The following is a 26,875-nucleotide window of genomic DNA, read 5'->3' on the forward strand; positions in this document are numbered from 1 at the left end:
AAATCTCATAAAATGATATTCATGAATTGGAATTTATTCTAAGATGTCCAAAAATCAGCTGATAATTATAAGTGACTGGTTGCATCCTTGCGTTTCATTTCTTGGCAGCCAAAATTCAGAATAAACATTTATTTCAACAACACGATGAGAGAAGCTGTGACAATAAAGTAGGTATATAGTATATTAAAACTCATAGGCTTGCTACTTGTTTCTTATGTGTTGGTTTCCATTCTCTTAAATGATTAAATTGAATAATTCTATTGAAAAAAAAAACGAAATGAAGATTTTTATGAAAAAGTATCTTCTATTTTCAACCGAAAAAGTGAAAAAATAGGTTTTCTTCGAAAAAACAAAATTTGTCGCGTCCAAGAAAACTGAACACCCTGTGTGACTAAAAATATTTTTATTACGTAGTGATCAAGTAATAAGTTATCTCACTAAAAAGTTGAATTTCTGTCTGTTGCGGGACCATATATCATGCACTTATCTATATATCAAAAAATTTCGATATGTTCTTATTTCCATCATTATGATTCCGAGCATACGTAGCAAGAAATTCAGTAGAATTCTCAAAATAGGATTGGTAGATGAACATAGTCACGAAAGCATTCAGAAAGAATAATGAGGTGGCCATGTTTCGTAGAAAATGCCTTTCCAAGTTGAGAAAACTTAAATGAAGTTATGATTTAACGTTTGGATAACATGTAGAAATGAAATTTTGGGATAATTATCTACCTGCCATTGCTTTGAAAAGTGTGATGTTATGACACTGAAGGTTTGGTAGCATGTTTGAACTCTATACTTCATTTACTGTAAATTACTTTAGCAACGTAGTATTCAAACCATGAAATGTGATATATTGAATGCAAAAGTTAATCAAACTATATCCATATTTCATTCGATCAGGTTCCAAAGATGTATCGTAAATTCGAAACAAAATATAAACAATTGAAATGAAACAATAAATTACCTGATTGCAATATCATATCTCTTATTCTGTTACTTAACTGCTTTAAAATAAGAACTGTCATTGGAATTGTACCACTATTCTTCATTTTTATAAACAAGTCTCTTAGCTGGATTTGTCAACGCCAAAAACCTTTTTAATGATTAAATCACTTTGGATTTCAAGAATGGGTTGCAGAATAGTAAAAAACAAAGATATATCCCTCAAATTTCACTGGATTTTTATGTGTAGGTAAGGTATGTATTCAACTGTGTACCTTTTCCACATAGAATACGTGTTTTCTGATTGATTAACCATGTGAACCACAGAATATCTTTCGGACTGTCCGGTTTTTGAGAAATACCTACCAAAAGAATTTTCGTCGAATTAAAAGCATTTACAATAAAATATCTGTGCTTTAAAAAAAAACGGTTCAGTAAAGAGCGTGATATAAAGGTTTCAGGAATTTTTTGAGCTTATACAGTACCTACTATTCGTAGTCCAATCCTAATACCAGTTCCAAATTTCATAGAAATCAGATAAGAACTATAGAAGTTAAGGATCCTATGAGCATTTTGCGAACATTGACCAACAGACAGACTCGAAACTGCATTTGGCCAGAGTATTATGGATTCGTAGGCAAAAAAAAACCTACCTACTTTCAGTAGCATCGAAAGAAACATGTTTCAACACTAATAAAAATCGCTGCAGGAAAATTTTTGAAGAAAATCCTCCTTTTCGATATCAAAAATGGGAAAAATAGGTAAGTCTTGTTCCTCCCAATTATCGCAACAACTTGATACATTTTCTTCAATTTTCACCCGAAAGTCAAAAAATCCTCAAGCAATCATGAAAATTCAATTCCTTCAACAAAAACAATTTTTTTTTTCAAATATAAAATTTCCATCATGTACTTTTTCAATTAATTTCGGCCTCCTAGAAATAGAAACTCGATTAGTCATAGTGTGTCATATTTTGTAACAGGCACTACCACTTCCCCTCTATTGATTTCTGATTTTCGTTTTCAGCGAATCGAATTTGCTTCTTATCGTATGCTTACAGGTTGAATAGGGAGTTTTTCAATAGGCTGTTTCCCGACAATTCATGCGAAAACTTCTACTTTAACTATCTATGCGTGTTTCCCAATTCGTTTAAGTCCATCAATTAACACCTTCTATTATTAGATTCTATGCATTGAAAGTAATTACTAAATTTGGTTTGATTTTTTCAATTTTCTAGTTACTTTTCATTGAAACTTATCTTGCAGAAGGTATTTATTAGATTGTAATGTATTACACCCGTCCTAAAACCAATTGAAATATATTTTATCATTTCCGATACTATTATCAAAAATGTAGAATTCAACACTGTTTTTGACAAAACGTATTTCCTACTTCCAAAAAACGATAATCGGGCGGAAGACATCTCAAAATTAATCTATATGGGCTATCTGGATTTTGCTCTTACACCTCATACTTCCATACACAAGTTCTTTTCTTTGAGGTGAGTGGAATAATATGTTTTATTCATTAAGCTTATTAATTAAGTAATTCTTGTTTTTTTTTATTGTTATTCTATTGGATATCTTGTTTGGGTACTTCACATCAGTCAGAAAATCCCTCTTCTATGATATTTTGGAAACACTGCAACATAACCTCATTTTCTACAATCGAACTTCAAAGTCGATGTAGTTTTCCTTATGTTCACACCTTTTTTTTTTGAAAAACATAGGTTGATATAAAAACTGACTGGTTGATATCATTCAATTGAAAGATAATTCAATAATAATTGAAACAACAAATTTTGTTAAACTTTCAATATTAGTAGGAAGTGAATTAACCGGGAAAAAATGGGTCGAAAAGTAACTATTGCTGCTGCCACATTAAACCAATGGGCTTTAGATTTCGAAGGTAACCGAGATAGAATATTACAGTCAATTTTGGAAGCCAAGGAAATGGGAGCCACTTTCCGAACAGGTCCAGAACTTGAAATAACGTATGAAAATAAAATAATATGTTTTGATGTTCCTTTATACCAGTCCATACTTTCAGAGGCTATAGTTGTGAAGATCATTTCTACGAAAGTGATACCTTCTTACACAGTTGGGAAGTTTTATTAGACCTCTTGACATCACCACTTTCCAAGGATATCTTAGTCGATGTTGGTATGCCAGTGATGCATAAAAATGTATGCTACAATTGTAGAGTGATATTTCTCAATCAAAAGATTCTTCTAATCAGACCTAAATTAATGACTTGTGATGAAGGGAACTACAGAGAATCTAGATGGTTTTCTTGGTGGAAAAAGGTATATTTGTTCATTTGAATTTTGAAGGACACTCGAGTTCTCCTTCACATTTCAGATTCGGGAAGTTGAGGACTACTACTTGCCAAGAATGATTTCCATAGTCACTAATCAAGAAGTAGTTCCATTTGGTGATGCCGTCATCGCAACACAAGATACATGCATTGGTAATATTAGTTCGCCAATAGTTCCTTATATTATTTCATATAAAATTATTTTAGGTTTTGAAATTTGTGAAGAATTATGGAATCCGATGAGTTCCCATATTGGTATGGCTCTTGACGGAGTAGAAATTATATGTAACAGCTCTGGTAGTTACACAGAATTACGTAAGGCCTATGTTACTGTGGACCTTGTAAAAAGTGCCACTCTGAAAGCTAAGGGCTGCTATGTATTCAGCAATTTGAGAGGGTGTGATGGACAAAGAGTTTATTTCAATGGCTGTTCTTGCATTGCTCTGAATGGTGAAATAGTTAGTAGGTCTAAGCAGTTCTCCTTAGAGGATGTTGTAAGTTCAAGTTTTTCATTTTATAATATAATAATTTATGAAAATTTACGATAAACCCTTTTACAGGAGATAACAGTTGCTACTATTGATTTAGAGGAAATAAGAACTCAAAGAAATCATGCGAGATCAATGGCACATATGTCATCAGGTAGTCCAAGTTATATCAGAGTACATGCAGACTTTTCATTGTGTCCACCTAATGATACAACTTTAAGTTGTTCCTTACCGTTGGAATGGCATTACCTAAAACCTGAAGAAGAAATTGCACAGGTTGGTTATCTTTCAATTTGTTGTGTAACAGTTTTATTATTGCATTACTCAATTCTTGAGTTTATTTTTTTTGACTTACTTCATTTTTAAATTATTCAAGGGGCCAGCTTGTTGGTTATGGGATTATCTTCGAAGATCGGGGCAAGGTGGTTTTTTTCTACCTCTTAGTGGAGGAGTAGACTCTAGTAGTACAGCTTTAATAGTTTATTCCATGTGTAAAATGGTAACTAAGTATGTTCAAGTTGGCGGTGAGTTGGCAATAACAATATTTTAATTATTTGTTCAAAAGTCTTGCACCTCTTCAGTATTCAGAAAATATAATGAAATTTTATAATTATAAGAGGAGTACCTTTTTGACAATTTTATAACACTGACATAAGTCAAGAGTGTTCGTAATCTGAATCCACTATGAAAGTTTCAAGGTTTTAAGTCATTTCCTTTGGGAATTATCGTTTTTTACATACGCACGAACAGATATTCTTTAATTTTTAATAATATTCGATCTTGGAGTTTCGAAAGTTTGAAAAAGTTTTATATAATACTACTAACAAAGGAGTGTGAGACTTGAAAGCGAGTGTAGTATCTACAGATAGTATCTACATTTTACAGATAGCAAGGTCTTGAATGATGTCAGACGAATATGTGGTAGTCCAGATTATGTCCCAAAATCGGCAAATGATTTGTGTAATCATATATTAGTAACATGTTACATGGGGACTGAAAATTCTTCAACGGAAACCAAGGAGAGAGCAACACAGCTGGCTGCTGCAATTGGAAGGTAATTTTATTTCTCTAAGTATCGTAATGAGTTTATTACAGCACTAAAAACAGTGCTGTAATGAACTGATTAAAGCATTATTTTCAGTTATATTTTTCGTTCTGTGGTTGTCTACACTGATCCGATCTTATCAATTTCAACACTCGTCAATTGTGAATATAATATGATTTGGATATAGTGAAATGATTTGCAACATTATTCCCAATTTCTGTTGATTCTGGCGGTGTTAATCGATTTCTTCAGACATAATTCACGAATTTAATGCGTAATTATAAATTAATTCAAATTTTGAAACGTACGATTCAAATTGACATTCCGTAAACTGTCAATTTTCGTAACAGTGACACCAACTGCCAAGATACAATACAAAAGTCAATAGGATGTATAATCTGAATTTTTCATTGAATTTCGATAATATTTCACAAAACTTGACTGAAATAGAGAAAATATCGTCTAATACTCGTTGCAGAAGGCAATTCCAACACTCAAGCATTCGAATTTGTGTTGAAATAGGAGCCCAATCTGCAACTTGTTTTAGAATATACCATTTGATCCATCATTTTCAATAATACATCTTCGAAAGTATGTCAAGAGCATTACATAATTCTATAATTTTAATCACATGTTACAGACCATGAATTTTCACATTATTCTCGTTTCAAATAAATTATGACGCTTTGGACTGATCAATGATACTCTGTTTCAGTTATCACATGGGCATTACTATCGATACAGCTGTAGCAGCTTGCCTACAAGTGTTCACTTTTGTGACGGGTCATTTCCCAAAATACGAGTCTAAAGGTGGATGCGCCAGGCAAAATCTTGCCCTCCAAAATATCCAGGCACGTTTACGAATGGTCTTTTCCTATCTATTTGCCCAATTGATTTTATGGACAAGAAATCGACCTGGAGGCCTTCTTGTCTTGGGTTCAGCAAATGTAGATGAGTCCCTGAGAGGTTATATGACCAAATATGACTGTTCAAGTGCTGATGTCAACCCCATTGGTGGAATTTCCAAAACCGACCTCAGAAGATTCCTCCATTTCTGTAGGCAGAAGTTTTCAATACCGATAATTGAAGATATTATAAAAGCGCCACCTACAGCCGAACTGGAACCACTGAATGAGGGAAAGTTGGCTCAAACAGACGAAGAGGATATGGGCATGACGTACGCCGAGTTGAGTGTATATGGTCGGCTCAGAAAAATGCATCATTGCGGACCGTATTCGATGTATTGTAAATTGGTGCAAACTTGGTCGTCTGATTTTACGCCAGAAGAGGTCGCTGAAAAGGTTAAACACTTTTTCAGGTGAGTTGAACTTCCAATTTTGTTTTATCTCTCATTTCGTCAACATGTCGGTCTTTTTCGAATACTGCAACAGAAACACCCAATATTTAGGGGATTACATCTATTTTAATCACAATAAGCCATTTTTATTATAACAGAAAAAACATTCTGAATCATATGTTCTTTATGTCCACCAATATGGGCCATATATAAATTATGTACGTATATCTTTTCCTTATTTCATTATTAGTTCCTTTTTTCAGAATATTATTTTTTCATCGGCACATGTGTTTGTTATTTTTATTTACAAATGGTCTAAATTATCGAAATCAGTTTTGTATACGTCATTTTATAGGGTGTCTCACAGAAAGTAATCCATGGGCTTTAGGTCCTGCGATCTTGGCGGATATCTGTGCCGAAGTAAACCCTAATATTCAGGCACAAGTAACTTATAATGAAATAAGGAAAATATTTGATTTATGTTTCGAAATAGTTTGTTTCAAAACCTCCTTGATTTTAAGAAACAAAATCATATCTATGTCTCCAGATCAAGGCATACTGTCACAATACGGAAAATTATGAAGGGAATAGAATTGAGATAAATAAAGTACGCTGCAGATCGCTTACGGTTCAAAATAGAAAAATAAAATGGTATTTGAAAAAAATTAGAATTAAAACATCTTTCAGCAGTTTTAGCAGACTCAACAGTTGTTAATATTCTATGAATTTTCTGCTAAACGCATTCAATCAGTTTCTGCTACAGAGCGTATGCTACGGAGCGGTCGCCATCTTTGGTAGCGAATTTATTTTATGCTACTTTTTGGTAACATTTTGAGTAACTGACATTAGTGACAGTGATTTTGGGACGAAATTTAAATTTCAAATATAGCAATAATGTAATAATAAATAGTAATAATACCGAAATTAAACTTGGGAATTAAAATTGATATTAAAACAGAAAAATATCTCTCATCATAACATAACCTTCAAGAAGGACCCACAGAACCTATTGCTGTCAAGAAAAAGAGCAACCCGTCCAGCAGAGAATACTAACGTTATCAAACTGATACCCATCAGTAGCGGAGCTTCTTACGCTATCGATCTTTCTGCTGGACGCGTTCATTTACTTGTACAGAACACCGTTTACAGAATGAAAAAATATTCGGCCGTTTTCTAGAAAATCGGGAATACCCAGATAAGTGAACCACCCTGTATATAATTATGTGATATATATGATGCATTGACTCCGGCATTTTTGCAGGTGCTATGCAATAAATCGACATAAAATGACTGTGATTACTCCAGCATATCATACAGAAAGTTACAGTCCCGATGATAATAGGTTTGACCTAAGGCCTTTCCTTTATCGGGCCAACTGGTCTTGGCAGTTCAGAGCGATAGATAAGCAGGTAAATAATTGGAAATTGTTGTCACGAAAAGGTAAATTCATATAGCATTATTTTCAGAAAGAAATTTTTGAGAAGAGTAGGAAAATAGATACAAACTCCACCTTCAAAAAAAGTATTAAATGTAGGGCAGCTGTACCTGTTTAATTCTTGGCACCATTTGATGAAAAATATCAAGTTCCTTAGCACCAATAAGTGCATTTATATGTTTTTTCTTTAATTCTAATATAAAAGAAACTTTGTTATCTATGTAGATTCGATTTTATCCATTTTCATTCCTATATTATTCCATTTGAAATGTATTTTAATTTTATTATATGTTTTGTATAAAAATGTTTTTTCGCATCTGATTTCTATATATATTATACTTTTATTGGGGTTGCTCCATTTTTAGGAGTCGGTATGTAGTTATGTGTTATTAAATTTTGCTTCTAGTTAAGGTGTTTTTTTATTAAAAAAAGACTGTCATAACAATTTGGAAATTACAGTGATCAAGAGAGATTGAAGAAAAATGTTTAAGATAAACTCGAATTAATCATTTTTATCTTCTATGGAAATTTTTTGAGATAATATTAGTGTTTCAGGGGATTGAATTGAAAAAAGTTTGGGTTTCTTGTTCAATAGTATATAATTTAATTGTATAACAATATTAGGAAAGTAGACTTTTCTACATAATTGTGAAAATATAAATACATAAGTTATTACATTTAATCTTGAATTGATAGATCAGTATTAAAGCTAATTTTTGTTTACAAAAAGCATTATTTTCAGTTCATAAACAGTCAAATTTTTTTAAATACTGTTATGTAACAAAATTTAGTATTTCAAAAAACAATGAAATAATAAATAGATACGAATTGGATACTCAGGAAGTTACCAAGTCAATTTTCCACAATTTATCTATATAAAGATTAAGGTACTTATAGTAGATAAATGCCTAAAAATTTTCTATGTACAAAAACACTAACAACATTCATTCTTCATTTATAAACAACTTACTCAGTTAACAAAGTATAAAAGGATTTGAGTAAAAGATATATTGCAGGAAATTCGTTGCCATTTAAAAGAAAACGAAACAAGGATAAATCACAACATACTTTTAGATATTCTGCAGCACCATAGGCGTTATAGGCTATCTTTGAGCCTCATATTCAGAAACGGGCCAAAGTCCAGAAAAAGTGATCCTAATCTATACAAATTTTGGATAATATAGAAAATCATCACTCTATTCACGTATTGGAATTTTCAATTATGTTCGATAATTAGATGACATAATTTTTTTTCCAAATTCTAGCCTCGTTTCTGACAATAAAACAAAACCACTAATCTAATTCCTTAATCTAACCCCAAATCCATACACCTGATTGCACAAATAACCCGATATTTTTTTCAAGGGAGATGTTATTTTGTTTGTTTTTTTAGAACGCTGCTCCTACACCTGGAATGAAAATATTCATCGTGAATACGTTGTTTTTCTTTGAAATTTGATCTTATATCACAGAACGAAAGTTACAAACGATAATTTCATAATTCACGGACGTAACAAACTATGTACACACCTTTTCTACGATTAATCTTACCACTTCGTAACAAGAAGAACATTTCAGGAAAAGAGTAATTCAAAACGTTCTTACGTTTCGAATCAATTTTCTGCTGATATGTTTGGTCCGCAAAAGAAATCGTAGTGACAGTATCATTTGTCGGTATGCATGTAGTACTTTGCCAGTTTAAAGTGGCCACCGAAGGCCTCCAAACAGAAAGAGATCAAACCAATTTTCGAAAATTTTTCAACGTTTTAGCCTGAATTAAAGAAAGCCATTCAAGTCTTTCTTCAATCAGATGTTTTAAGGTGAATATTTTTATGTACGCACTTGTAGGAGCATGTTAGCAAAATTCGAATTCGTGAATTTGAAGTGTCTTTTGTCATAGAATTTGAGAAGGGCTGGACTATATGGATGTTTCTCTTTCAAATGGATGTAATGGACTTCTGGTTCGCTAGTTGTGTGACCACATTCTTCACAAACGTATACTTTGGTTCTTCGTTCTTTGTAGGCGTATTGGTGTTGTACTCCGTGGACTTTGAGACAGTGGGACTCTAATGAACATCTCTGCGTGAAGGACTTCTCACAGAGGCTGCACTTGTAAGGACGTACACCTGAAAATGAGAAAATGTTGAATTATAACTGCTTCAATTTTTCACGAGTTCAAAATTCAAAAACAAACCACGAAGTGTCGAATTTTTGAATGAACGAGGGTTAGAATGAGCCTTCTCTACGACAATTACACATCATGTTCTCTAATTCACCTAATCATTTAATTGAAATTAATGGAATATTTCTATAAATATCATTTAGTCATTTTGCATTGAAAAATGTGGGTTGGCAGCACTGTTTTCTGCATCAAAAATTTGACAGATGATAGATAAATCCGTGATAGGAGTACCAACGTATAATAAAGACATATAACTGTAATCTAACTATGTAATCTGTGTAAAACAGGGATATTCCCGCACGATTTTGTTTTACAAGGTTTGACACTTACCTGTGTGAGTTCTAGTGTGTCTCTTCAAGTCGAAAGTGTCATTGAAACCTTTGCCACAGAATGTACACAAGTATCTTTTCACATCTGAATGACACTTCATGTGCCTGTTTAGAAGTCTCTGCAGTCCAAATGTCTTATTGCATACTCTACAACAGAAGTTTGTCTGACCATCTTCTGTCGTTATAGCAGCAACCTTAGTTTTGTCTTCCGTTCTAGCTGTATGTCTAACATTCTCTTGATTCGCCAGTGGGTTCTTGATTCCATGTCCTCCATTCACAAATTCCAACTGAACTTCTGAAGGTAGACCAAGCTAAAATATAAAAATAAGTTAGTATGAAAAGGTTGATTAATTTCAGGAAAGCAAACATCTTGATTTGGGCATTGCAGCGATAACTTTATACAGAAACTAACATGGGTGATCAAAGTTTGACCAAGAAGGCAACATCTTGAATCTAACAGATTTTCTAATGAAATCTTCTTGAGAAGATAGAAGCTTAATTATTCACAATAGATCAGATCTTTCATTAATGCTTTGATGAAGATGGATATGGAGAAAAACAATCTATTTACAAGTGAAGTGTAATTTCTTTCAAATGTGATTGAGTTGAATTTGAAGTGGTAGTGAAGCTTGAGATTGAGTTTTTAAGTTGAAAAGAAAGTACTGATTGATTTGATCAAGTTAGTTTCTTAGTTACGGTCGATGGAGTCTTGGACCACAAACAGCTTGCCTGAATCAACGTGTTGCTTACCCTTTGTTGCAAAACATTTACCCTTCCTTGAAGGGATGGTGTCTCGCTGCTTGTGCTATCCCTTCTCCCACTCACATTAGCCGGTGGACTTAAAGAGCCTCCATCATTATGCGCACCATCCAAAGAACAGCTAGCAGCACCAGGTGAAGGTAGACTCATCGTCGTCGGCGAGTCTAGATCCAACGCGCTCCCATTGAAGGACAAACTAGGTGACAACAGCTGCTGCTGCTGGTGTATCTGCACTTGAAGAGACTCGTTATTGACTGAACTTGGATACGACGCTAAGGAATCAGAGTAGAGCTTGGAGAATTGGTTGAAGTTCCTCCCTTCGTAATTTCTTCCTAGGATATGATCGTTGAAGGAATCGATTTGATCGACTTGCTGTATTTGTGAGGATTCTGACGTTATGGGTGATGAATGAATGTTATTGGAGATGATCTCCTCGTTTTCATTATCTCCAGTAGGCAATCTTTGAAGGAACGACGATAGATCTGTTGCGTCTGATAGGCTCTCAAGCAAGGCGTGTTCAGCGGAGCTTGAGAATGTTAGGGTGGCTGTGAATTGTAGTGGATCCACAACTCCTCCAGTTACCATATCCACCATCATGGAATCTTCGTATCCGGTGTAAGGTCCAGGTAGGAGTTGATTGATGGAATCTATTTTGCTCTCGTAGAGGTCTAGATCAGTTTCATCTTTCATGACTATTCCATAAGAGGCATTCTGTAACGTAGAGTATTGTTTGGGCGGACTCTGACCCCCATTGGCGTTCAGACTACCTAGATCTTGTCCGTTATCACAGTCCATATGATTCAATAAATAGCTAGATGAGAAGGTACCATTGGCGTTGTAGTTATTACCGTTGTTGCCGCCTTTCAGCGATTCGTAGAAGGGTGGTAAACTTCCAGTCGGAGGACTGCTCGGACCGTAGTTCTGCCTTCCATCACGTCCTGGATTCATGCCACCACCTCCAGTGCCGCTCCCAAGGGAGCCTCCTCCACCGCCCCCAGTTGAACCACCGGAGAAATTGATGGTGCCTCCCCCACCCGAAGAACTGTTTTGGGATTGGCCACCACCACCTTGGCTAGGCGCGTTACCCCTACCATGACCAGCTGCCGCTGTCATGATTTGGGGTACCTTTCCAGCCATCGTTCTTACAGAAATTGCAGGTTTGCTGATTTTGGAACTGTGACTACGTCTCTGCTCCCTCAGCTTCTTCTCTTCGTTCTCGTCTTCCGTTTCTCCTTTCCTTTTGGGTATGTGGTAGTCTATTGGTTGTTCTTGCTCCGGCTCTTGGACTATCAAGGCTGATAACCTGGTGTCTAGATCATCTTCTCGCTTGGACGTCGTCTTCGGGGTTCTCTGTATCACAGAGAACTGTCTCACTGGTGGGGTCACTTTGGGTTGCGGAGTATCTTCAGGTGGTTTCTTGGCTTCTGGTATAACCACTTTATCCGGTGGTTTTATTGGGGCGTACTCCTTCCTTTCAGCTCTTGTCAAGACGTGGCCTCTGCTACCATACGGAACGTCCCCACCAAGTATGGATGATATGAACCTTCTTGGTGGCACTGTTTCTGTAACTTTCTTCTCTTCTGGTGGTGGAGTTGGAGATTCAAGGGCTTCATCTTTAGGCTTTTCTTTCTCTGTTTCTGAAAAGGATACCAGTGTTAATATGGTACTAGATCAATTTGGTTGGTGGATTGGTTCATTGGGAACATTATTTCGATTGAAATATGGAAATACTGGCATGTCTCTAAAATGAGATGAAAACATTGTTCCTGTCAACAATTTTTGCTTAATCCGCCATTGGAATCAGCTCAACATATGACGCTTGACGTGAAGAAAGATTTGAAAAACACAGACAGGAAACTAAATAAGTTATTCATGATACGGTATGTTCCAACAGAAGAAATGAGAATGCATTTTTTAAAAATTTGTTAGGAAATTTAGCTTCCATAGTAAACACGCCACTGTTACCAACATTCTTTGTAACGGGTGTTTTTTTTTCGAGGTATATAACTTTAAGTTGGCATTACTGTTCAAGATGTCGACCGATTTAACAGCTGTCAAGTGATTTATTCTCAGTTTGGTTTGGCAATTCATCATGGTTAGACTCACGCCTGAACAACGCTTGCAAATAGTGCAATTTTATTTCGAAAATAATGGTTCTGTGCGGAATACGTATCGCGCACTACGTACATTTTATTTTGTTTAGCGATGAAGCGCACTTCTGGTTGAATGGCTACGTCAACAAACAAAACTGCCGCATTTGGAGTGAAGCTAATCCTCAAGTGTATGTCGAAACACCGTTACATCCAGAAAAACTGACTGTTTGGTGCGCTTTATTGGCTGGTGGAATCATTGGTCCGTACTTCTTCAAAAACGATGATGGCCAGAACGTTACAGTCAATGGTGATCGGTATAGAGCCATGATTACTAACTTTTTCATTCATAATGTCCAGGAGCTGTGGTTCCAACAAGACGGCGCAACATGTCACACAGCTCGTACCACAATCGATTTATTGAAAGACACGTTTGGTGACCGCTTAATTTCACGTTTTGGACCTGTGAATTGGTCTCCAAGATCTTGTGATTTAACACCGCTAGACTACTTTCTGTGGGGCTATGTAAAGTCATTGGTCTATGCGGATAAGCCACAAACCCTTGACCATTTGGAAGACAACATTCGCCGTGTTATTGCCGATATACGGCCACAAATGTTGGAAAAAGTCATCGAAAATTGGACGTCCAGATTGGACTACATCCGAGCCAGCCGTGGCGGTCATATGGCAGAAATCATATTTAAAATGTAATGCCACAAGATTTTCTTGCGGATAAATAAAATTCATGTCAATCGAATAATCCACCGTTGTTTTATTGCAATTTAAAGTTTTATAGCTCTAAAAAAAACACCCTTTACTCGAAACAAAAAGAATCGAGAAAGGCACTTCAGCAGCTTTTGATCGTTGGTTCATTCATGCGCTTTTTGAGAACGAAAGAATTGAAGAATTTTTTTGGTTCAAGTGACGCGATCAACATAAAATTTTGTATGAAGCATGGAATTGTTGTTTCACATCTAAATGCAACAGTTCATTTCGATCTAACTGGTAGTTTCTAAATTTTCAAATTCACCAAATTCCCGGTTCAAAATACGAAAATTACGTATATAACGATCCAACCAACAATCATTTTATCTTAGTCCCTTATATCGACACGATCTGAATCTTTGGACTGTCCAATACGATTTAACCCTTTAAGACAGAATAAGCCTTCTACTATCTCGTTCTTTTCCATATAGACAGTCGCGTTCGAAAGGTAGGGTCCCACAATACCACAGCTGGTAACAGAAATCCTTGCTGGCCTTGAGATTTGAGAGTCAATCGGAGGATCCAGCGAGTTTCTCTCAACTTGCCCTGTATAAAGAATACGAGTAGTGATGTCAAGGAAGTATTGATTCTTTAAATAAAACGCCATTTCTGAACAATACAAGCCTGTTGAAAATGCCTGTAACTAACACAATAGCTTTGTGTTTGCAATTTTTACGAATGGATAAATATATACGAAGAAGGAAAAATTTTTGATGATGTTCTCGAGGCTGCCAACTCTACTTGAGGCAAGATACGGACTTGAAATATGTTTTAGATCACAGCTCGAACTATAAAAGACCTTTGTATTTGAGGATGTTGTGACCAATATTTTAGGAGATATAACGATTCTTGAAAAGATTTTCAATTTTCACGGATTTTTTCCAAATTTTGAGTACAAATTTTCATAAATTATGAGGTCTACGAACAATTGGTAAGCGAGGTTGGAATGAACGATCCCCAATTAGCCGAATTTCGCACTCACCCGGAAATTTTTTCGATCGAAAAATTTTCGTAAAATTTTCCCTTAGAAAATTGAAAAAAATTAAAAGTTCCTTCATGGGACCATTGTACCATTTTATTGATTGATTCGACTATGTAGAGCTTGCAGTTCAGCGATTAGTCCATTATTTCAGAAATTATAGGTTGTAAACTGAAATTTGCAAAAAAAAATTGATAATATTCTTGAGTCTGCCAACTCTTCTTGAGGCAAGGTACGGACTTGAAACCTCAATATGTGTTAGATCACAACACGAACTATAAAAAACGTCTTTATTTGAGGGGGATGTAAACAATATTTTAGGAAATATAACAATTATTGTGTAGACATTCAATTTTTACGGTTTTTTTTCCAAATTTCGAGTTGAAATCATCATGAACTGTGAGGCATTCGAAAAATCGGTAAGCGGGCCCTCCCTGAAATTCTGCTGAACTTCCCTAAAATTTGAAATACTGAGGCTAAAATAATAACAAGATTAGCTGAACTATAATTTCGCTTCACTTTGGCCACCCCTGTTGTTGAAAGCTGGCGTCGCCACTGAATTTCAGCCATTGCAACTCATTTTTGTAGAATATTTCTTACCAACAGCTTAGTTTAATTTCTAGAAGTACCTCTATTCGACCAACTGTGTTTTTTTTTGTTTGAATGCAATTAATTTAATTTAACCGTTTTTGAGTGTTGTGATATTCCAAAAAATTATACCCTACAAGTTAACGATTTTTATTCGAACATAAATACACCTATACGCATAAATATATCTTTTTATAATAACATATTCTTTGATTCGCTCGACTTGTAGTTGTAAACTCTCAATTTGGTATTCATTTAAATTCAAGGATGTACAATGAACTTGGTTTTTCACGTTATAGAGGATTATTCAATTCCCAGCTAGTTATCATTCAGCCGGATACGTGTATAAAATAATAGGCTGGGGACTTAGATTAACAGTTTCAGATTGAAAAAGGCATAGCATCATCATACTAATAAGCTTGAGCATTCCCATTAAAATGTGAGAACGGCCCAACAAAAGATACCGCTTCTTGTAGAATGCTGTCTGGGGTACTGCTTATATCGCAAAGTACTGAAAACGGTATATAAAGGGTGTTTTTTTTTATAGCTATAGAACTTTAAATTGCCATAAAACAACGATGGATTATTCGATTGACATGAATTTTGTTCATCAGCAAGATAATCTTGTGGCATTACATTTTAAATATGATTTCTGGCATATGACCGCCACGGCTGGCTCGGATGTAGTCCAATCTGGACGTCCAATTTTCGATGACTTTTTCCAACATTTGTGGCCGTATATCGGAAATAACACGGCGAATGTTGTCTTCCAAATGGTCAAGGGTTTGTGGCTTATCCGCATAGACCAATGACTTTACATAGCTCCACAGAAAGTAGTCTAGCGGTGTTAAATCACAAGATCTTGGAGGCCAATTCACAGGTCCAAAACGTGAAATTAGGCGGTCACCAAACGTGTCTTTCATTAAATCGATTGTGGCACGCGAGCTGTGTGACATGTTGCGCCGTCTTGTTGGAACCACAGCTCCTGGACATCATGGTTGTTCAATTCAGGAATGAAAAAGTTAGTAATCATGGCTCTATTCCGATCACCATTGACTGTAACGTTCTGGCCATCATCGTTTTTGAAGAAGTACGGACCAATGATTCCACCAGCCCATAAAGCGCACCAAACAGTCAGTTTTTATGGATGTAACGGTGTTTCGACATACACTTGAGGATTAGCTTCACTCCAAATGCGGCAGTTTTGTTTGTTGACGTAGTCATTCAACCAGAAGTGCGCTTCATCGCTAAACAAAACAAAATGGACGTAGTGCGCGATACGTATTCCGCACAGAACCATTATTTTCGAAATAAAATTGCACTATTTGCAAGCGTCGTTCAGACGTGAGTCTATTCATGATGAATTGCCAAACCAAACTAAGAAAAAATCACTTAAGCTGTTAAATCGGTCGCCATCTTGAACAGTAATGCCAACTTAAAGTTATATACCTCGAAAAAAAACACCCTATATAAACTTTGCATACTTTCCCGTAACTATAGTTATATAACGCACATACGTATTCAATGAAAATAACTTTCATGTTCAATGTAAATGAAGTATTACTTCCTGAATGATTGACCCTGCTCCTACTAGTTATTACAACAGAATTTTCTTGCGCGAAATAATATTGAAACTTCTCAACTTAGTATTTATCCCATTCAACTTTTAATACAGGGTTAGAACTAGAGGACCACTACAGGGATATCGAAAACCGTTAGAAAGACAGGGTGGCTTAAATTACAAAAAAAATTGCGTTATTTAGGGATGAGTGAGTTGATGTTATCAGATCAGAAATATCTCCATTGGTTCCCGAGATATCTCGAAAAAAGTGCAAATCAAGATTTTCTTTTTTTTTTCTGTATAACTCATTTGCTTTTGGAGATAACTTCACGAAATTTGGTTTATAGCCATTATCCAATATAGAGATACTGATAGTGTCTGCAGATTTTGTTTGTTTTCCATTGTTTCAGAGACGCGATAGTCAAGTGATGATTTCACATAACAACTTTTCAAATTTGCGTACCTATAACCGATATTTGTAGATACATTTTTGAATTCGTAATTTTTTTTGTCACCTCAGAAAGAAAACCAATGTGGCATTCAAAAGAGAAAAAAATTAACTATCACGTCTCTGAATCAATGGAAAACAGAAAAAAATCTGAAGACACCATAGAATCTCTATATTGGATAATGACTACCAACAGAATTTCTTGAAGTTATCGCCAGAAACAAATGAGTTATAGCCTCGCCAATTCATAAAACAGTATAGAATTAGCATAAAAAAGGCAATTAGAGATAATTCAAAATCACTATTATAGAATACTTAATCATTTTAGAAAATACAATTATTATTAATCGTTCCTCGAAAAAGGAACTATTTTGAAGATATTGAACGATATAAAACCAGTGAAAATTCTATAAATAGAGTAATAAATAATCTACTTTTTTACGGGAATATGTCAAATAAGATTTTTTCGATCATTGCTGCAGAATTAATGATTCTAAATTGGAATTTTAATGTACCACTTTAAGACTCATTCTGCATCTTTGTATGAGAATATTGCGCAAAATGGAGTGAATCACATAAGGGAAAATGAATACGATCAGGAATAACTACTTTCCTTCATGTAAATTTTGTTCATTCAACCAAACCTTGAGTCTAGATGTAAAAGTGGAAGGACACCTGTACACCAACCTACAATACTTGAATTCATTCCTACTTCGATTGATTATAGTAGACCGTGATTGAACTGAGAGATTGCTCAAGCGACTCGATAATAACCAACGTAAAAACGACAGTGAACTTGCAGGCTTGTTTCCTTGTTTATCCAACTCTATATCTTCTATTTATTTCGTATCAATTAAATTCTTCTTATAAATGGAAATTCGAATTTAAGCTGCGTTCCCACGTCTGTTTTGATGAGAGATTGATGACTGGTATTTGCTCATTCTTGTTATTTTGACACCCTACATATTGGATGAAAGAAGTACCAAAAATTATAATTCATTCATTCATCAAAGCTTACTAACTGGATATTTAAAATAATTTGGATTTTACCTCAGAGTAAACATAGATAGAGGTAGCATATGTCATTTTCAGTAAGCAAATTTTGTCCCCAACATGAACTGTCAAATTTGACATGAAGCGCGCGGAAATGAAAACGTATCAGTGATAAGATATTTCACTCAATTCGCTAGTTTCACCACAAAGAACGCACTTCTTATGTCCCATAGTGAATCAACGTTTCATATTAACTCAAAATATATTGAAATAGATACCTAAATATATCAGAAATTCAGAAAACAAACCTTAAGCACGCCAAACGACGTGAAACAACCGATGACACTAGGAGAGCAAAAGTTGCCAAACCTTGGATTTCAGGAGGTAGATACAGAAAATAATAAATATTCTGCTTATTATAAATTCGACAATTATAAAAAATATCGGATTCTAAATATTCAAATCTACATATTTAATCGTGGATCACTGAAATAAATATATTTCATTCAATATAATATACATTCATAACGATATAGTAGAATTGTGGATTTGAAAATAAATAACAATCCGACAACGTAATCTAACCATGTTGGGGACATGCAACAATTGCGTATACTCCCTCTATCTATGTTTATTACTCTATGGATTTTGCTGAGGATTAGGTACTAGTGAATTGTTTGACATTTTTTTTCTCTTAATTGGTAGCAAATTCGATAAAACTACAAGAAACCAAAAGTTGTAGTACTGGGCCAAAGCTCCTTTTCTTGAAGTTCTGTTTATAATTCCGAATCACATTCCCAAAACTCCATAAAAATATACACCAATATGTTTTTTCCTGATTTTGAGCCTTTAAAATTCCTAGATCGAATTCTTCTAACATTTCTCCTCATCTCTGAAGCACCTTCAGACTCCAAACTAGGTTGAACTAGTGACAATGACCCACTGCATCAAGATTACATAGGTAGATAGCATTACATCACTGATGCAGTTCAGAGAAAGTTTCGTTGAGAGAAGAGAAACTCTCCACTCATTCAAACGCATTTGTTAAGTAACCGAAAGATTGAGTAAAGATTATTGATCCCTGAACTTAGCCTTGACTGTGAAGCTCTATGCGATATAGACGCTTGTTTTACAATTTAGGTGAATGTTAAAACCGAAATAAGTTTTACACCGCTGTGAAGATGGACACGCCTGATAGCATGAGAATAAAAAGGCTTTAATTTATTATCCATAGAAAAGTTCCACAAAATTATACAGGTGGAATTCCATTTTAGAGATTTTTTTAGTATTGTCTTTGTGAGAAATTATTTCAAATAGGTATTAGTATTGATTGGGTAGGTAATGAAATTTTGAACCTATTTTATCATGAATTTTAAATGGATTCTTCATGAATTAAATCCAAACAATAGTTTAATTTGTGTTGTGTGAAAATTCACAATGATTATGAATCTAGTGACTAACTGTTCGAAAAACTTTTCCAGATGAATGAATCTCTATTTCAATTGTAAGCGATCCCATCATTGCTTGTCACCATCTGAAAATATCATTCATCATTCCTTCCAAAAACTATTTTATTGTATGCTCAAGGGACAAGAGCTTGAACTGTCCATTATTATTTCACTGTTGGGGTCTATTGTCAAAAATTTCAGCAAGCCCACGAAGCACTTATCCTAAAACAGCCTATTCTTGCGGCCTTTCTTATAGAAAGACCCACAAAAAAGTGTTTCACTTTCTTTGAGGATCTTCATCTAACCTTCCGTTCGGTGTTCATCACCAATTTTTCTTTTCGGCAATTATAGATTATGTAGTACGATAACCAATAAATATAAATTGGAACTAAATATGCAAATTTCCAGAATTCTGGTTAAAAATTACTGATTTATACCTATAAATGTTATATTATGCTGGGTGCCTTTTTCGTGCCTATTTTTTGGCAACATTTTTTACAAATGGCTGGAAACAACATGTCCTTTTCACGTTTGTTCATTCTACAGATTCTAAGACATAAATTATTAAAATATCAGATTATTTCAAAAGAATAAGAATTAAATTTTATTGGTGAAAAAGCCTGTGCCTTTTCTCAAGATGGCTGGAAGCACCATGCATTTTTCAAGTTTGTTCATTCTACACATTTTAGGACGTTAATTATCAAAATATCAGATTATATTAAAGGAAGAAGAATGAAATTTTGTTGGTGAGATAGTCTGTGCCTTTTTTTGAGATGCCTGAAAACACCATGCCTTTTTCACGATTGTTCATTCTACAGGTTCCAAGATTATTGGTAGATTATTAAAAATGCTTCGTTTCAGGGACAAAGATTAGAACAACGTCCATGCAATTTGATGCCTGATTTAGACATTAAAACAGGCATGGTGGCATACGAATACGAATTAAGTTTTAAATTTTAGGCACCGTCAATCAGGCTCAGAAACAGGCACTGCCTGATTTAGACATTAAAACAGGCATGGTGGCATACGAATTAAGTTTCAAATTTTAGGCACCGTCAATCAGGCTCAGAAACAGGTACTGCCTGATTTGAACATTAAAACAGGCACGATGGAATACGAATTAAGTTTTAAATTTTAGGCACCGTCAATCAGGCTCAGAACCAGGCACGAAAAAGGCATGCTGTAATAAGGGGTTTAAAATAAATGGATAAATATTTCCCGTCTGGAGGTTCCCACAATGTCAAGAACAATCCATAAAAATAAAAGAAGACTCCGAGACTCGTTACACCGCCTTAATTGAGCTCATACCGATGACCTTGGAAACTCCATTTTCAAACCACCATGAAATTCACGAAGCATTACATGTTTCAAGGCAAGCAGAGCGTATAATTTTGAGGGAACAATGATCTTTTACATTTCGTGAGCTTTGGCGGTTGAGTTGCCTTCGTTTTATATATATAAATTGTGTCTGCTACCTGTTCCTAGAAGAACGGACTCGCGTTGAGCGCGCTATACTTAAGTAGTGGTTTTTGCGCAGATGCTGCTTGCGCAACCAAGCTGGTTAACAGATCGGCTCTGCAAGGTCAAAAACATTAAATTTCGGTTAGGATACCTGAGATCCACTATACGGTATTTATATTTTAACTGTTTTGTGATGTCACTTGCTGTGGGGATTAGTCGACATTTATTTATGGTTTAAGATTTTGATTTTAATACGTGAGATTCCTCACAATTCATATCGACAGTTATGAGGGTGAGATAAATATGCGTTTACAATTAACAGTCATACTATATTAAGTATCAAGAACTGTAAGCATGCTTTCTTATTCAGAGCTACATTCTGAAGAGAAAAAAATTCGAAACGTGCGTAATTCTTTAAGTTATTCATTATATTTGATTATTAACTTATTATCTTTGGGATTGTATTTTAGGTGCTGAATATTTATATATCAAAAGTAAAGCTGTTTTAAGTTCTCATCAAATCGAGAATTTTGAAGCAATAAAATACAAGACAAAAAAAATTTAAAAGTTGTGAATAATCAAATTTCGAACCGAACATAACAAACCACCCTGTATGTGCACTTTCGATGAATTGTTTCTTGTGACCTTCAATCAATTTTCCTTGTATTGAATTATACTAACGTAACGTTCAGGTGTTTAAGTAAAGGTCATGTTCATAGTGTCAACTTTCATTCGAGTCAATTGTCTTAAGATCAAGAAAGAAATATTACTCGATGGTGTTGGAGAACACAAATATTGTGACTTCCTGTGGGTTCGATGTTGTTTAAAAGCTGTGTGTATATATCACACCTGTTCGAACACAAATGAACATCCTATAATCAGGTTCCTTAAAAACTTTACCATAAACGTATTATGCCAAATGGTTAATGAACTCTCATTGTTTCTTGTCTTTTTCTTCATCTTCTAAAGATGGACAAACCAGCAATCATATTCAATGAATTATTAATCAGATCGTCTGAGACTACATTGTGTCTCGTTTTTTTCTGATACGAATTTATGGTATTGTAGATGCTGCTGTACCTATTATGGTATCTTTGATTGATATGTTCGATCTTCTCAGATACCATATCTTGAAGTGATTTCTATCGAAACTCTTATAGATGCGAAATTATATCAGAGTTTTTGTTAAAATATTCTTTAACATATCGATAAAATTTTCAATTTTGGAGAATAAAACCATTGCTTTTAGTTTATGAAAACGAAAGAAGTTATTAAGATAATACAAAAGAACCTTCTCATTCAAAGCTCTGTTTTTCTAGTGAAACATAATACTTTTTCTATTGAGTCTTTGTTTAGGCACAGGTGGTACATTATTGTTCCTTTGTATAGGTAGCAATAGCTCTACATAAGGTCCAGACAATTATACGACTATTTTTCTATTTGACTCAGGTTGTTCCAAGTATTCAATTCTCCTATTCCTACAAGAAATCATAATCTATTTGCATTTTTAAGTATAAGTCAATTTTAATCCACTCATTTGAGGTTAAGGAAACCACAATTCCGTCCACAGAGTTTTTATTGACTTTTAACGCCGTTTCGACAACAATGTTGTGATCTTCTGGGTCCAAACTGCAGCTTAAAGTAATTTACTTTTAAGGTCGATAAATTTAACAAGTATTTCTTTTGTTGCCTAATACATAGAATGTCGGCTATACAGGTGTTTCAGAATATGATATTGATCTTTCGAGGTGTGAATTTTAGGCGCTTTTAAGAAACGTTCCTAAATCTATGTGGAAGGTTTTCAGTAGGAATTATACAATTTGAATTGGTGATAACGGCAACACTGTGTGTTTTATGACATTTATTATGTCATTTGTCTTTAGCAGGTTAGGTTATTCAATCATGGAAAGATACACACTTTAACAAAGTGTAGAATCAAGTTTTCCAAAATCAATGTACATTTGCGAATATTGAGACGAATTGCAGACATTATTCAGTTACTAACTATTTGTTGTATTGTAGACAAATTTGAAAGTCAATTTTCTTTACATAATACAAGAGTAAAATTGAGTCGTACTTGGTACTATCATTCGATTAACTGAATACTGTCGTACATGAATTCTTCCAAAACAATTTCTGATGTATTCTTGAATAAGAGCTTATTTTGATAAAACAATTCAACAATTTCTAAACGTTATTGAAGCGTGTATATTTCCACGATTAAATGGCTTAACATACTGAACATAAACGACATAAGAAATGTCCTAAAATAATACACAGTGTTGCCATTATAACAATTTTATTTCTATCAGAAAAACCTTCACTGCCAAACCTCTTAACTTTTGAGCTGCAGGCTACAGGGTGTTCGAATTTCAATAAAAACAATTATTTCATCACAACTTTATAGGTATTTCGACGATATTTGGCACACCCTTCGAGAATCAATGGCAATTATGAAGTGAAAGAATTTTCAAATTTTTTTCCTATTGATATTCGTACAGGACGTCAGCTAAATATTTTTGAACATATATTTTGCATGTCACTTCTTCTCAGGATATAATTATTTTTAAAATCCGCATTCATAAAAGGGTAAATATTATCTCTTGACATTTTTTCGTTCCTCCTGAGGTTTCCGATGAAAAAAATAAAAAGTATTGAACTAAGAGGTTTGGATCATAATTTCATAGAATCTTTTCTTGTTAAAATCATCTAAAGATTAACACCCTCATTCTGAAACATCCTTTTTGTTACTTGGCAGTACTATAATATCTCACGCAAGGTACATGAATGAAATTTTTTTCCGAATATGATTACTTCTTTCTTCTCTTGAATTGAATTCATTTTTAACATCCTCTACTCCTTTCAACAATTCTAAGAAAATTCCAACTTCCTAATCTCCTGTCTGATGGACTTCACGCTTCTCAAACTGTTCATTGTTAACTAGAACTAATCTCCTGAAGAAAAGGATTTAGAATGAACAGACCAGATGACTTGGACACAAGACATGCCATCAGTATCTTCTTTGAATACCAACGATACCTTATAGGGTGGTTTGTCTTCAATATGCGCGAGGAATTCTTGATGAATGCGCATCAACAATTCCTTCAACCTGCAGAGGAATTCGTAGCAACCCTTTTTTTTAATGATGCTTGAACTGGTTTTGAGTAGGACCCTAGTAAAGACAGGTGAGTTTGTCGATTGTTACATACCTGATTTTTTAGGTACTATCAGCGATAGGGGTTGAGGTTCCTCTAGTTGAAAGTCCTGTTTAGCTGCCAGTAATTCGTGGTACTCAGCCAACTTCAGCTGTTGCTGAAGCAGCCGATTCTTAATCATGAAAATCTTAGGCATCTTGGTTGTCGCGATTTATCGTAATCCAAATAAGAGTTTTAAGATCACTTCACAAAAAACGTTTTGTCACTATGTGGATCAGCACAAAGTCTCACTGCACTGTTGTCAATAATCCAAAAAACTCGTAAACACTAGTACTTCAAGTACTACATAGCTAGTTGGTCACACAGTCGAGTGGCAACATGGGGTGTTCTATCTACATCATCCTCCGATAAAGTCCTTGCATAGACTGTTGCCCGATGACCGCTACAGGATGGAGGTACACAAACCGTTGTAAAAAACTCCCCTCCACTCCCCTGGCCGGCCTGTGGAGGTTACTTATATTCCGTCCAACTTGACATTGGCTAGTGGTGTGGTGGGGGTACAGACGTTTTGTGTTATGTGCCTACACCATGGGATACCTTCCCAGCGCAGCCAACTACCTGTGTGATCTTGGATACCTTCTTCTCAGCCACTTCGCTTGTTTCCTTTTCCGGTTCCATGATTGTCGTGTGGTCTACAAGTGCTTTGCGATGTTCTTTTCGTTGTTTTGCCGGGGACACTGGAAATTTGAAGTTACGCTAGTTGACTAGGATTTGTACCGTTGGATTGTTCAGTAGCGTTGACGGTTTTCGCTTGTTTTTTTTTGATTTGGGATGATGGTTTTTTTTCATGCGAAAAGTTACTCGGTCAGAAAATCAACTCTTGCCAACCAGAAATTCTAGTTTTATCAGCTCGCGAGTCAGTGACTTCCATGAGAGATTGTTATCTATTTATGGTTTTGTTTTTTGGGAGTTTCTCGTTTCGCGTGTATCAAGTTTGAATTATTCAAATTAATTGAGTTGATCAATATGAAATTTTGACTACAGAAATCCGTTAGAAATATTAATCGTTGTTGGGTTTGAAGAAAAAAGTTGATTTGAGAACTTTTTAGGTCGGTCCCTTCTCCAATTCTGAATTTTTTAACGCAAAAACAAGTTATATAGGTATACAGGGTGTTGCCAAATAACCTTGGAAGTTTTAAGAGTCTGAATCTTTATCAAAAATCAAGGGGCGTCTTTTATATAAACAAAATCTCTTAGGTATATCTTTGAAAGGTTACAGATTTCCAAAAATGACAAAAATATCTTTTGATTATTTTTTTATTGCGAAAGATTTCGGGGAACTTGGCAATTTGTAGGCATGTTTCATTAATGAAAGGCTACCTTTAAATATTATTCAATTCTGTTGAGATCTTGCAAAGGGGTGAAACTTTCCACTTCATTGCGTTTTTTACCAGAACTTTTCAGAGGAACTAAATTCCTCAATTTTGAAATATTGGTTGAAAATAACGATTTATTGCAAACTTTTTATAATTCCTGTGTTGTACCCTCAAAATATCAAAACGTGTCTCCTCAAAATAAAATACAACTTTGTGCCTGAATGGATTTTCTGTAAATGGAATCGATAAAATTTAGTAGGTGGCTGTCACGTTTTTTTATTGGTAGAATATGAAAAATTTTTGGAAACTTATAACTTTCGAAAGAAAGGCCTAGGTTCTGAAAACTTTCGTACTTACTTGTAATACCTTATATAAAATAAATATTTCCAAACATTTAATTCGCTTTTAAATGAGAGACTTCAACGATGGACTAAGCGACGAACTCAAAAGGAAATGTTTATTTACCGCTCCATACTCTATTGAATTTATACGTAAATAAAACATAATAAAATATTGCACGCTAGTTTTATTCCATTTCTATTGAATTCTATTTGTTTTCAACTTGGGGGAGAAGTTTTACAACACTAAAAATTGTCTACCGATTGGTGTGGCCTTATGGTTCTTCTTCGCTTATAAAAAGTTACTAACTCATAGTACGTTATTTTTTTATGAATGAAATAAGTACATTGTATATCTTGTGGTGAAATCGATTTGTTTATCGTCAGGTAATCATTACGTATGTCGGTTTCATATCAACTTATCTTTCAAAAATATGTTTTAGAATATTTATAGGAAAAATACTTGTGTCAAAAATGTAGCCTGATTAAGCCACAGTGTGGCGAAACAATAATTGCTAATTACTTTGTTTTATTTGAATAAAAATTAATTTCCGACCTAATCCAGCAAATAAAGGAGAAAATAGTTGAAAACCAATATTTTTACTGTAATCATAGTGAATATTCATTTTGTCTTGTTATTTTATTTCCATATCATAAAAAAGAAATATACATAACAAATAACTTTATTATATAAGTGTGCAATAATAATCTCGTTGCACCTAAGTTAATATTCTACACAAGTTTTTGAAGAGTATTTCGAAAATGAGAGTTTATTCAGTTAATCAATTATTTTTCATACGAATCGATTAAAAAAACTTTATTGATTTACCAACCATGTTGTATAATTTCAATTTATTATTCCTCACATTATATG

General features: G+C 34.5%; 2 protein-coding genes across 5 annotated transcripts; one reads left to right on the forward strand and one right to left on the reverse strand.

Moving 5' to 3' along the window:
• Window positions 1–2,613: 2,613 nt before the first annotated feature.
• On the forward strand, window positions 2,614–7,937 carry LOC123684444 (glutamine-dependent NAD(+) synthetase). Its single transcript, XM_045623713.1, has 10 exons — window positions 2,614–2,941; window positions 2,998–3,253; window positions 3,309–3,417; window positions 3,472–3,758; window positions 3,825–4,028; window positions 4,129–4,276; window positions 4,638–4,806; window positions 5,513–6,115; window positions 7,356–7,503; window positions 7,561–7,937. Exons 1-10 carry the CDS (start codon window positions 2,796–2,798, stop codon window positions 7,645–7,647), a joined length of 2,157 nt encoding a protein of 718 aa, XP_045479669.1. The 5' UTR covers window positions 2,614–2,795; the 3' UTR covers window positions 7,648–7,937.
• Window positions 7,938–8,109: 172 nt separating this feature from the next.
• Window positions 8,110–24,833, reverse strand: LOC123684315 (transcriptional regulator ovo-like). 4 transcript variants are annotated; one of them, XM_045623530.1, is made up of 5 exons: window positions 24,342–24,833; window positions 10,791–12,436; window positions 10,042–10,351; window positions 9,372–9,655; window positions 8,110–8,938 (listed from the first exon to the last, which is right to left on the reverse strand). In XM_045623530.1, the coding sequence occupies exons 1-5, from the start codon at window positions 24,481–24,483 to the stop codon at window positions 8,933–8,935; spliced, it is 2,388 nt and encodes a 795-aa protein (XP_045479486.1). In that variant the 5' UTR covers window positions 24,484–24,833; the 3' UTR covers window positions 8,110–8,932. The 4 variants fall into 4 exon arrangements, with proteins under 4 accessions (XP_045479486.1, XP_045479485.1, XP_045479488.1 ...); XM_045623529.1 differs by having other exon boundaries at window positions 8,110–9,655; window positions 24,342–24,831; XM_045623532.1 differs by having other exon boundaries at window positions 8,110–9,655; window positions 10,866–12,436; window positions 24,342–24,826.
• Window positions 24,834–26,875: the final 2,042 nt, after the last annotated feature.

Source organism: Harmonia axyridis, chromosome 7 (assembly GCF_914767665.1).
Source record: "Harmonia axyridis chromosome 7, icHarAxyr1.1, whole genome shotgun sequence".
Lineage (NCBI taxonomy): Eukaryota > Metazoa > Arthropoda > Insecta > Coleoptera > Coccinellidae > Harmonia > Harmonia axyridis.

Bases quoted from the DNA above. Each gene is read 5' to 3' on its own strand.
- LOC123684444 (XM_045623713.1), top strand. From the start codon at position 2,796: ATGGGTCGAAAAGTAACTATTGCTGCTGCCACATTAAACCAATGGGCT. The intron at 4,807-5,512 runs GTAATTTTATTT...ACTCTGTTTCAG, and splicing joins CTGGCTGCTGCAATTGGAAG to TTATCACATGGGCATTACTA. The intron at 7,504-7,560 runs GTAAATAATTGG...CATTATTTTCAG, and splicing joins TCAGAGCGATAGATAAGCAG to AAAGAAATTTTTGAGAAGAG.
- LOC123684315 (XM_045623529.1), bottom strand. From the start codon at position 24,483: ATGCCTAAGATTTTCATGATTAAGAATCGGCTGCTTCAGCAACAGCTG. The intron at 12,437-24,341 runs GTATGTAACAAT...TATCCTTTTCAG, and splicing joins GATAGTACCTAAAAAATCAG to AAACAGAGAAAGAAAAGCCT. The intron at 10,352-10,790 runs GTAAGCAACACG...TTTATATTTTAG, and splicing joins TAAATGTTTTGCAACAAAGG to CTTGGTCTACCTTCAGAAGT.